Genomic DNA, 11,018 nt, shown 5'->3' with positions numbered 1-11,018 from the left:
TGTTCATAATTTAATAACGAGAGTTTATCTGTGCAAAAGGATGAGCAACTGTTTGTCACTCTTTGAACATTGACTCTCATTTCTTCGCAGAGTACAGGCAGACTTCAACTCAAACTTGAATATTATAACAACCAATTTGTACCGATGACATTGGAGAAATCTTTCGATGGGAAGTCCCGCTAGCTTATCCAAAATGTGCTTACGGGTCCGGAAATTTAAGTAATCAAATGAAACAAAGAAGAGCTGACTCATTCATAAGCTTTATTTATGTTGCAAAGAAAATGCCATCCAGCGGCGTAAAGGCAAGCCGATTTAGCTAAATGAGCGTTGACTTGATCACCAACTTGGCCTGACTAGAACGGTGGGTAAAGGTAGAGGTAGACGCGGCTCGCATCATCTTCATTGCCTTGGGTCAACTTTGATACGCAAGGACCTTGAAGAAATCAGTACCTACATCCCTTGACATACGAGCTCAAGTTCTTTCCTCGGCACTTGTTTCTCCATCCGTACCTGCGTGACCGATGAACCAACCGTATGAGTACGAAGAAATAAACAATATGTATGCTTGATGAACCGTCACAACGTTTTCGTAACATACGCCCTTTCAACTCCATCACAATACGCCCAGGACACTATCATTTGTTTTCCTTTACTGAGTTGGTTCCTTGCCTTTTTAACTAGAGGGACAATGGAAAGGACGTATAGACCGACACGCGGGCTTGACGTCACGGAGCTGCGGCGACGCTGCGATCGCGCCGGAGCTTTTAGCCGGAGCCGGGTGGTGTGGGCAAAAGGGCGCGCGTTTTGCACGGGCGTCATAGAATTTCAGCATGCCGCGAAGCTGTGTTGCCGTTAATTGCACCGAAAGGTACGAAAAAAGTAGCGAGTGAGTTTCCACAAGTTCCCGGCAGACTCTGAAAGGCACAGAAGGTGGACAATATCCGTGGATCGAAAAGTATGGTCGCCTCGCGCGAATGACCGTTTGTGTGGTAAGCACTTTCTTGAAAGCAAGTGCGTCTTCCATTTCAATCTCCGTCCCGGGACTCGCTTATGTGTAAGGCAACCGTCGTCTGTTCGAGACCACCCGGATTTTGTTCCCACGGTGTTCGCGCACAAAGCACCGGCCAAGCGCTCGTCGGAGGCTCGTTACGCCCGTGCTACCCAGCAGAAGGGGAACGGCTACAGAACAGCAGTGTTGTAGGCGTTACCGAAAAAAAGTAACGAAATACTTTACTCGTTACTTGCAAATGAAAGGTACGCGTTACCGAGCTATGTAACCTTAAAATAAAAAGAACGCGTTACCGCTACCGATAAAAAGTACCGCATATTACTTCTGCGTTACTTCTTAAATTATGATTTAACACGTTTTACTGTTCCGACGATACAATTATTCATAAGCTCATATATCAAGAAACATTATGTTGATGCAGAAACTGAAAATAATTGCTTTGTATCTTTTTACGGTTTCACGTAATTACTCACAAGAAAAAACACACAGAAAAACACAGAAAACTCAGAAATTTACATGGCTTGACGCCTAAAAACACGGAAAAATTTTGTGTAATTTCTTGAAGACTTGGGAAGTAGTAACGAGTAACATAACAACGTTACTTGAAATAGTAATGTAAATACGTTACTCGTTTCTGTGTCGAAAAAGTAACGAGTAGGTTACTACGCTACTGAAAAAAGGTAACGCGTTCCTGGTAACGCCGTTACTTGTAAGGTGCTACTGCCAAGACTGCAGAACGGACAAAGTGTTACTGCTTGTCATGCCTTGTGGTCATGGGGGTAGGAAAAATATCGCACCTTGACTTCAAGACGCTGTGTGTATTTAATCAATTAATAAATACACTTCCGCAGACCCACAGTCTGCTGATCCCGCCGGCATGGGCGGAAACCAACTCGAAGTAATCGTATAGGCCTCGAGAGACTTGCACGTCTGCACCGTGTCCGCCGTGAACTGGCTTGGCGAAAACAAACTTAAAAAACGACGGCGCGAGCCGTCGATTTCGGTGGCAGCAACTTCACGTCGGAAGTCCAGCAAACCTTGTTTGTGGCGTACGGATCCTCGAAGGCAACGCCGTCCACGCACAGTTTGTTTCGATACCACTGCCGTTCAGGCTCGAGTAGCGAGCTCAAATAGTCGGGATTAGCATGCGACATACGTTGTCAGGAAATACGAGGCACAAATAAAGCTAGAAGCGTCCCTACAGCGTCAACAACGAGCACACGCCACACAACGCAATGGCGAAAACACGGAGAGCCGGGCCGCTTTTGCCCACATAGCTTCCGCGCATGCGCGGCCTTCCGGCCGTGTTGGTAAACAGAGCCGCTCCGCGCGTCGGTCTATTGGAAAAGAGATGGAGAAGGGAAGTACAGGGTCCGATATAGACAAAAGGAAACCTTGGTTTTCGGCTTCCATAAGTGCACTACTCATCTCATAAAGCTTAAACTCCTTGAGAATGTGACGCTTGCCAAGGTGATAGAATGCGAAAGTTTCAAAACACGACTGGGACCAAAAAAATAAAGGCGAAAAACTAATTTTTTTTATGAGCCAACGTCCAGCATAATACTCGTGACTCGTGAGACTAAGAAATAACTTTGTTGGCGACTATAGCATTTACTTCAATAAAACAATCTTATCAATAAGAAAGACAATCTTGTTTTATTTCTTGTTGACAAGTTGTTTCGCTGAAATAAATTATACAGGCGCCCACAACCCAATGCATTGATTTGACGAATATTAGGCCTAGATGGACGGCTCAATTATAAATCTCCTTTTTTGGTTTTATCATCTCAACCTGGTAACCGTCCTCTTCTCAAACTTTCGCATTCTATCACTCCTGAAAACGCGCCATTCACATGTAGTTGCAGCTTGCTGCGATGCGTAGTATATTATTGCGTGTCGCAAAACAAAGTTTCATTTTCTCTAATAGACCATGTGCAAGGCGTACGTACCCCCCCCCCTTCCCCCCCCCCCCCCCCCAAAAAAAAAAAAAATTAAAAATACAGTGTTTTCTTTTCCGCAAAAATTAGATATGCATCGCCGGACCATCATTCTCCGCCCAAATGTAGCACTAGGGGTCCAAACCAGTTGCGAAAGTTTCAGCACGAACGGATATTTTATACAAAGGTTACAAAATTTTCTGAAAATTTTCAAGGAGAAAATGGGGCCCATTTTTGCCCGTTTTCGGTTTCTGGCGTCATGAGCTCCATGTATTCAAGAGCTCCATAGACCGCTATTTTCCCCCATTGAAATTTTCAGAAAACCACTTATAATTTTTTGAATAAGGCAACAGTTAGTGCTGAACCTTTGGTATCTGATTTAGACCTCAAGCGTTACATTGGGTAGAGATTGAGCGTTCGGCGATGCGTAGTTTATATTTATGGTAACAAAAAAAAAATGTTTGCTTTTTTTGGGAAGTTGGGTGGGGGGGGGGGGGGGGGGGGGGAGAGGAGCATTTTGTAGACTGCCATGTCGTACCATGCTTTGAAGCCAGAACTCCTATAGATCTGCCTGGCACATTTGATGGACGGCCCTATGTTGTCCGACTGCAAGGCTGTAAGAACGAGACGTAAGAAACAGAGAGAAAACCATTAAACTCTGTCAAATATACAACGCTTCGACAAATGGCTTTTGGACTGCGATTTACTCACCCGAGCAGGATACCTTGCACAGGTTGTGTCTTCCAGGACTGCACCAATAGCCGTTGTTTATCTGCGCAACGCCATTCGTTTTCCTAAAGTGTCCACTCTTTAATACGAAGCTTGCGTAAATGGGCCCGAGTGTTAGGATGTTGGTAATGCCGGAGTCCGACCAGAGCGATACACAGAAACAAACGACAGCGACAAGCCTTAAGCATACGCATCATGCTTGCGATTGTACCTTTGGCAGGCGTTTAGTCTTTGGGTGCCCGCGAAGTAAGGAACGAGTGATTGCAAGACTGCCAAAGATACTCTCGCCAAATCGCGAAAGACTGGTTTGAGGCTTGCCGCTGTCGTTTGTTTCTGTTTGTCGCTCTAGTGGGGCTTAGTCATAAGCAAGCGCATTTTAATAGTGAGCTGAAAAACTAACCCCTCCCCCCTCTTTGGGAAGCATTAAAAGGACACTGACAGCGCCAAAAAAAAAAATTTTAAATCTTTTGCCAGGCGATTTATTATGGTGTCAGGCAAAAGACTGCCCAATCAATATTTTTCTACAGCCTCACATATATTTTAATAAAGTAAAAAAAAAAAGGCAACTGCTCAAAATCGAAATTCAAACTGGACTGGAAGGAAGAAGAAATATAGAGGGGAGAGTTCGCAGAAGTCACGTGACTGTGCAACTTTTTTTTTTTCAATGAACGTATTTGCAGTTTTTAAGAAGTCACAAAAAATGGGTCTTATTTTTTTCCTATTTTTAATAATGTGGGGGGCCTTTAATGACCCACGACTTCGATTATCTTTGGTGGTTGTGTCTAAACCATAGAAAACGGCACGTGACCACGGAGAAGAGAGTGAGCACGACTCGAACAGGCCAGTTCTCGATCGGCGGTTTTTCGGGCGGAAAGAAAACAAATTTCGAGTCGCGAATTGTTTTCTGAGAAGTTGGACTCACGTATGTCATGTACAAATAAAAACCTTGGCGAGTATAAATACCCTGTCAATGTCCCGTTAAAGTTTAAACCGTGGTATCACTGCTCAAACCTCATACTAAAGAAGGCGCGGACAAGAAAGCAGAACTATCTGCAGACACGCCTCATGATTCATGTTCTAAGCATGTTTGCTTTACACATGCTTAGGACATGTCTGCTGACAGGCCTTATTCGACCAATATGACAGGACCGCTGTACAAGAAAGAAGCACGCCTCAGACGATGACTGTCTTTTGTGTGACGTATTAGCAAGGCGACCGCGGCTTTAGGTTGACAGACGACTCTCGCTAACAGTTGACTTCTTCTAAGCATGGTATACGTTGGCTGCTATACACTGGCTATCCTCAGGGACAACTTTTTTTTTGGCGATGAAGCCAAAACCTTATATGGGTGCCTGTGTACAGAGCTGTGCAGGCGCGGTCTTCACTTCTAAAAGGCAAGAAAAAAAAAAACACAATAAAACTTTCTGCCTTTCCACTCTGGTGAAGAAGGAAGACCAGCGAAGCTGTACTAGGGTGGGAATGAAGTAATGGCCGTCCGAATATCGGCAAGCCAGAGTGGACAGGCTGGAAATGTTGCCGCGATCTATGAGCGACGGCGGCAACCAGTGTGTTGTGTCCACATTTGTTTGGTACCCGACACGATCCTGGGGAACCTAGCCCTTAACAGCTCCGCCGTAAAAACTTGTCTTTAGCAAACTGGTTGGCGCATGACGGGAAGACACTGAACTGGACGGTACAGGTCTCTTCGCGATTTCTTCTCGTTTCTTGTCGCTTTCGTGATTGTGTGTTGTCGGCCGCCGGCACGATGGAACAGTTGTCCCGGTCACTCTGTCGTGACTGTCGTGTCAGCAGCGTGTTGCCCATATTGTGACTCTGAACGCAACCTACACGACAGCGTGAACCAGGCATTGTGCGTTTATCGACGTTCATCAGCACCGTCGAAGGACAGTGGGTAGTCCTTACCATATAGTTATTATAATGTACGCTAGAGGCTCAAGTGGCGCTAGTGTGCTGACGCAAATTGAAGCAGACAGCAACCAGTCGAAAATTGACTTCCGGTAATGCATTTCTATGGGAAAAAATTAGTGCATTTTCTCCCTGCGCTCGATTATAAGAGCAAATATCCCGAATCATTCGTACGTACTAAGTAGCTTGAAACATTTCTCAGTCAGGCCGACGAAATAATTGGACAGTTACGGTATTTTTATTTCAAATTCGTCGCATTAAAAATGGTGCTAAAACGGCTTCGTACGTGTATTTATGTGCACTGTCGGACACTCTTAGCGCGAACACGACGCCGGCGCTTTTCAGCATGAGGGATATACGTGCCCAACGAACGGAGGGCATCTGAAAATTAAGGGAGACGGCAAGAACTACGCAGCAAAACTGGATTAGTAATTACCCGTGCATGTACGATCAAAATAAATTGAAGGCCACGCAATATATTCGACTTTAAATAAGTAGTACCGCTTTATTCTTTCTGCTATGAGCTGAGATGTTTGTGCTTCGTTAAAACAATCACCCGCACGCTCGAAATGTTTGAGAACAAGTGCCCGATAAAAGCTGCCCGGCAGAGAAAACAATACAAGAGACACTTTTCATAGCCCATGTGCTTTATTCTCTACGTTTTGAATTTTTTATCCGCTCATGAACGACGGGGTCATTTTCATATAGTGACAGGACTGGCATATTATCAATATAGAAGCGTCACCGGAAAGCTGGCGAGCCTTGAACGAACTCTATATTCCTTTCGATTGTAATGTTGCTTTGAATCGTCGCTTGTTTTTGTATACCTGCTGCGGAACACACGTCTGGGACTGAAATGTAGCGAAGTTAAACATCGTTCACTTATGAAGAAAATGCGCTAACTAAAGCAATTACATTTTTACAACGTTAATCAAGGTACGCACTATTCGGTACGACCCAAATAACCAACGTGTTCCGTGTTATTTTCGGGCGAAGAGACAAAACGCACGAGCGTTTTCCCATAGGATTGCACAGGAGCACTGCAAAAGTAGACTGGTCTGCTGTCTGCTTCAATTTGCGTCACGGAAGTCGCATAGACACTAGCGCCAGTTGAACCTCTAGCGTAGATTATAATAACTCTATGGTCTTTCCATCGCATATCCCCGAACCTCTGGAGACTTGCTTACGCCAACACATCGCCGCCGCCTGTTTGAAACATACTGAATAAAAATTGGGGTAAACCATGTTGAGTTCAATGCTTGCGTGCTGAAACCCGAGAGTTGTTTGTTGATCTGGCACACAACACGGCAGGACCTGCTTCAGACCGCCATAACTGCCCAATAGTGGCGACCTCTACAAATCGCTGAAGCCGCAAAAAAAAAAAAAAAAAAAAAAAGAAATCAGCTTTTTTATTCTGGTGAAGAAGGAAGACCAGCGAAGCTCTACTATGGTGGGAATGAAGGAATGGCCGGCCGCAAGACGGCAAGCCAGAGTGGAAAGGCTGGAGAGATTGCCGCCATCTATGAGCGACGGCGGCAACCATGCAGACAACCGGCAATCCGGTTGTCTGTTTGCCACCATCGCTCATAGATGGCGGTAGCTGTCCAGAGTTCTCTGCCATCATTTGTTTGCCGACGGACACGCCTTGCCACCTTACGAGTGCTGCGCCAGAGTTCGGCGAAAACCCTGACGCTCGAGCTCGGGCACGGTGAACGCGACAGTGGTACGTGTCACAGAGTATTTTTCACTCAAAACAGAGTTCGTGCTGTTCCATTCAAATATCAGTTCTTTTTATTTTTCACTCAAAACGGAGTTGGTGCTATTTTTCATTCAAATATCAGTTGTTGCTATTTTTCACTCAAAACGGAGATGGTGCTATTTTTCACTCAAATCTAGTTGACCAATCTTCATTGCACAGGCCCTATATGCTCGCGTTTGTGTTATGTTTGCGTTGTGCGCTTAGTATCTCAGTTCGTGCTACCACCTGGGTGGGGCACCCCCCTGCTGCAGCTTTCTAGGCACGATCAGGATCCTTCTGGTATGAGTAATAGGCTAACTTGAAAAAGGAGCGCAACTTACCTGAAAAATTCCGAAGTCGGTGCTTCCATTTTTGTTCCTGTTTGTGGCCCTCGAGTTCAAGCTACTTTCAGCTTGAGCCAGGCAGATCCCTGTCGTATGACGAAAAAAACGTAATATATATATATATATATATATATATATATATATATATATATATATATATATATATATATATATATATATATATATACATATATATATATAAAGGTTTGTGTGTGTGTGAAGAGAGAGAGAGAGAGAGAGATGAGAAAATGTTTTGATTTTAAAAAGAGGATTATAAAATTAACCAATCCGTCAAAAAAAAAAAAACACAAGTTTAGATAACTTTGAAGCAGATGGCACAATACATGCATGAACATTTATAAAAGGCTTTTGACCTCTGTAATTCTAGAATACGTAACGCACGTTGTTTGGAAAATCCTCAAAGCATACGCATGTTTTTTTTTTTTTTTTTGGCCATCTGTGTTTATAAGACAATGTAGGACACGTAGTTCACGCCATCAATGCTTTGCCTTATAGCTACAAGGGCCGACTTCAAACTGCCTCGAGGCCAAGTGAAAAGCAGACAACGTAAAACACATTTTGACAGAAGTACGCTTCTAGTCCAGAATTAAGCGGTTCGCTATAATCGTATTTTGACATGACAGGAGGGTCTCCCCTGCAAGCAGCAAAAACAGACTATAATAAGTTTGGCGTTTAAAGCTCGCCGCACCATTGCTGCTATAAGCTGCCTGTCGCGCTTATAATGTCACACCTATTTTATAGCTTGTCCTGTCGTGTCTACTAGCCATTACAAAAGGCCACCACTATAGAGTTCTCTTAGAGCGTTTCCGACATCCCGCAACATTCTTCGCAACATGCTGCAGGATCCGGAACCCTACATAAAAGGCTAGCGCCACGCAACCGCAGTCGGCGTCATCGTTGTGAAGAACATAACGGAGGAGGAAGCACTGTGTACAAAAACTCCCTATTGTCTGGTCAATTTCGGGGTGACTGGAACGCCATAGCAGAACAAGCGGTAAAGCAGAAGTGACGTACGATCGACGTAATGTCTACGCCTACAAGTAACGGCTACGTAAACGCTAAAGTTACTTTAGTAAGTGTTAAAGAAAAAGGCGCCTTTCACTGCAAACGGCCGTCCCGCACCGACTGTTGCCGGCACGTTCTAAGCTATCGGACTTACAGTCAGGAATCTGCGGTTTGGGAACGCCGCCCCTCACCAGCGCAGAAGCCAGCTCGCACCTGGTGAACTTCTTGGCAGCGGACGCTTCGAGAAGCGCAAACACCAGCAGTGCCAGGCGAACGCGCATCGTGATGGACGAAAGACTGAAACAAGCAACGAACCCAATATCTTCTAGATAGAAATCCTATAACCCGTTGCGATTTATATTCTTATTCGAGTCCCCCGGTTTTCCTGTTTGCTCTCGGAGTCCGATTCTTGCGTGCCGCGTCGTCAGCGGAAAGCCCCTCCCCCCCCCCCCCCCCCTTCCCAAACACATACACAGATACATACACACTTTGACCCGGTCTGCGGACGCTTATCGGTCTTGTTTGGTGGTATACGTACCCCGCATCCTCTTTTACCGGTGAACGCGTCAGATATTTCCGCATCCTCCGGTAAACTGACAGCATCGGCCGCCGGTCGGAGACAAAGTTCGCGCTGGGGTGGGTGTCCAGGTTTTTCCCATTGCTAAATGAGTCGCCGTGAGAGAAAGGCGAATGTACAAATAAATAACGATGGGGGCAAAGACTCCTTCCTCTGTAACTGCTTCCCGTACTACGCGATTACGGGTGCAAAAGGCATCCGTTATTTTGGTTGCTCTGTGTTTGCATTTCGGACGGACTTGGGTTTTCCCTGTTGGCTTATGCTCCCCGGGTGAAACCTTATTCTGTAAATATCCGTGTCGTATATCTGCCTTTTTTTTTTTTATATGCTTGGTTCTTCGTTTTGTCGGGAGAAATATTGACAATCGTATGACAAATTATAAAGGTGTTGTTGTTGTTTTGCCTAGTTTTTAATTGTTCATGTTTTATTAGAGCTTGTACACGCGCTCTCTCTTTATATATACATATATACTTTTTCTGTCTTTTTTTTCCAAAAAATATCATGCATTTCAGTACTACTTTTTTTTTTTTTTTACTTTACCGATAAATAGAAAATAGATCTATAGTAGTCGGAGTGCATCAGGCGGTGAAAAGCATCGAGAAAAAAAATTATTACGCTAGCTTCATCGTGCTGACAGAGACATGGTAGCAGAGAACACGTTGTGAATGGGCTGGTCACATGTGACGCTCGGGTGACATCACACGCCGTGACGGTACCACGTGACGTTACAGTCCTTCGCGCCGGTTCTTTATTATGACGGTCACGGTCTTCCGATAGATTTCGGCCGATTATAAAACACATTCCGCGTTAGAACTTCACGCGTACTGTTACAGTGTGACTTGCCGTTCCACGGTTGTAACACAAACATTTTGGCGTCGCCAGAAAACAAAAACGTTTGAGTCGGTGCGTGCATCCTAACACCCGCTACACTAACTTCCCTCTGCGAGTGACGCCGCAGAATTCTCACATATCTAAAGTCCTACTTCCCATGAGACGGAAAGAAGCGTGACCATCGCTTTTACCGCCGCTATCTCAAGTCGCAATTACTCGAACGAGCCTTTGTTGACGGCCGTTTTATTCGTAGATGTACGCAAGAAGAAAGGCGCGCTTTCGGACGTTTTATATATATCCGCAGTCTCACTGCCAATACATCGCACAAAAAACAGTCTGCAGACACTTTTAGGCGCATTTCTTCCCTGTATCTATTTATCTATTTATCTGTACTGCGCGTCGATAGTGTTTATTCGAAAATTTAGATTACTCCGGTTTACAACAGAGGTCTAAACAACGTATTTACAGTTTAGACATGGCAGCTAGGGCTCTTGAAGGCTGGTGTCGTGCCGACCAACGGTTCCAACTGGGCTCTGCTCACGCCGGTAGCCTTTTCTTCCTCTTCTCTTCTTAGCACATGCTCATTGTTCTCTTCCTTGTGAGGTGTGTATAGGGAGTATGCACTGGAGGCCATAGCTGTGTGCACGAATGCTGAGCGCGTGCTGATGGCGAGCTTCCACTGTTCTCTTGCAACGTGCATTCCGCACCATCAAGAGTGCTAGTCTTAGCAGCCTATTGATGTGAGCTCGTTCTGAGCATGCGCTCTATACAGCACCCACAAATGGCGTCCAGTGAATACTCCCTATACTCCGTTTCACCTTCTGTTGTACCGCAGTGAAGGCTAGAAGCGCGAACTCATATCGTTGGCAGCTGCCCTTGGTGCTCAAGAGCTTGTGCCGCC

The 11,018-nt window shown here is 45.1% G+C and overlaps 1 protein-coding gene across 1 annotated transcript; it reads right to left on the bottom strand.

Annotated features, from left to right (window-relative positions):
- Nucleotides 1-301: 301 nt before the first annotated feature.
- On the bottom strand, nucleotides 302-9,035 carry LOC8023211 (lysozyme c-1-like). The gene is made up of 5 exons (XM_002399398.5): nucleotides 8,864-9,035; nucleotides 7,681-7,769; nucleotides 3,658-3,718; nucleotides 3,485-3,560; nucleotides 302-510 (listed from the first exon to the last, which is right to left on the bottom strand). Exons 1-5 carry the CDS (start codon nucleotides 8,988-8,990, stop codon nucleotides 444-446), a joined length of 420 nt encoding a protein of 139 aa, XP_002399439.3. The 5' UTR covers nucleotides 8,991-9,035; the 3' UTR covers nucleotides 302-443.
- Nucleotides 9,036-11,018: the final 1,983 nt, after the last annotated feature.

Source organism: Ixodes scapularis, unplaced genomic scaffold, assembly GCF_016920785.2.
Source record: "Ixodes scapularis isolate PalLabHiFi unplaced genomic scaffold, ASM1692078v2 PGA_scaffold2__306_contigs__length_199485367, whole genome shotgun sequence".
NCBI classification, from domain to species: domain Eukaryota; kingdom Metazoa; phylum Arthropoda; class Arachnida; order Ixodida; family Ixodidae; genus Ixodes; species Ixodes scapularis.
The sequence above is the reverse complement of the archived record's forward strand: the minus strand, read 5'-3'. Positions and strand labels throughout refer to the sequence as shown.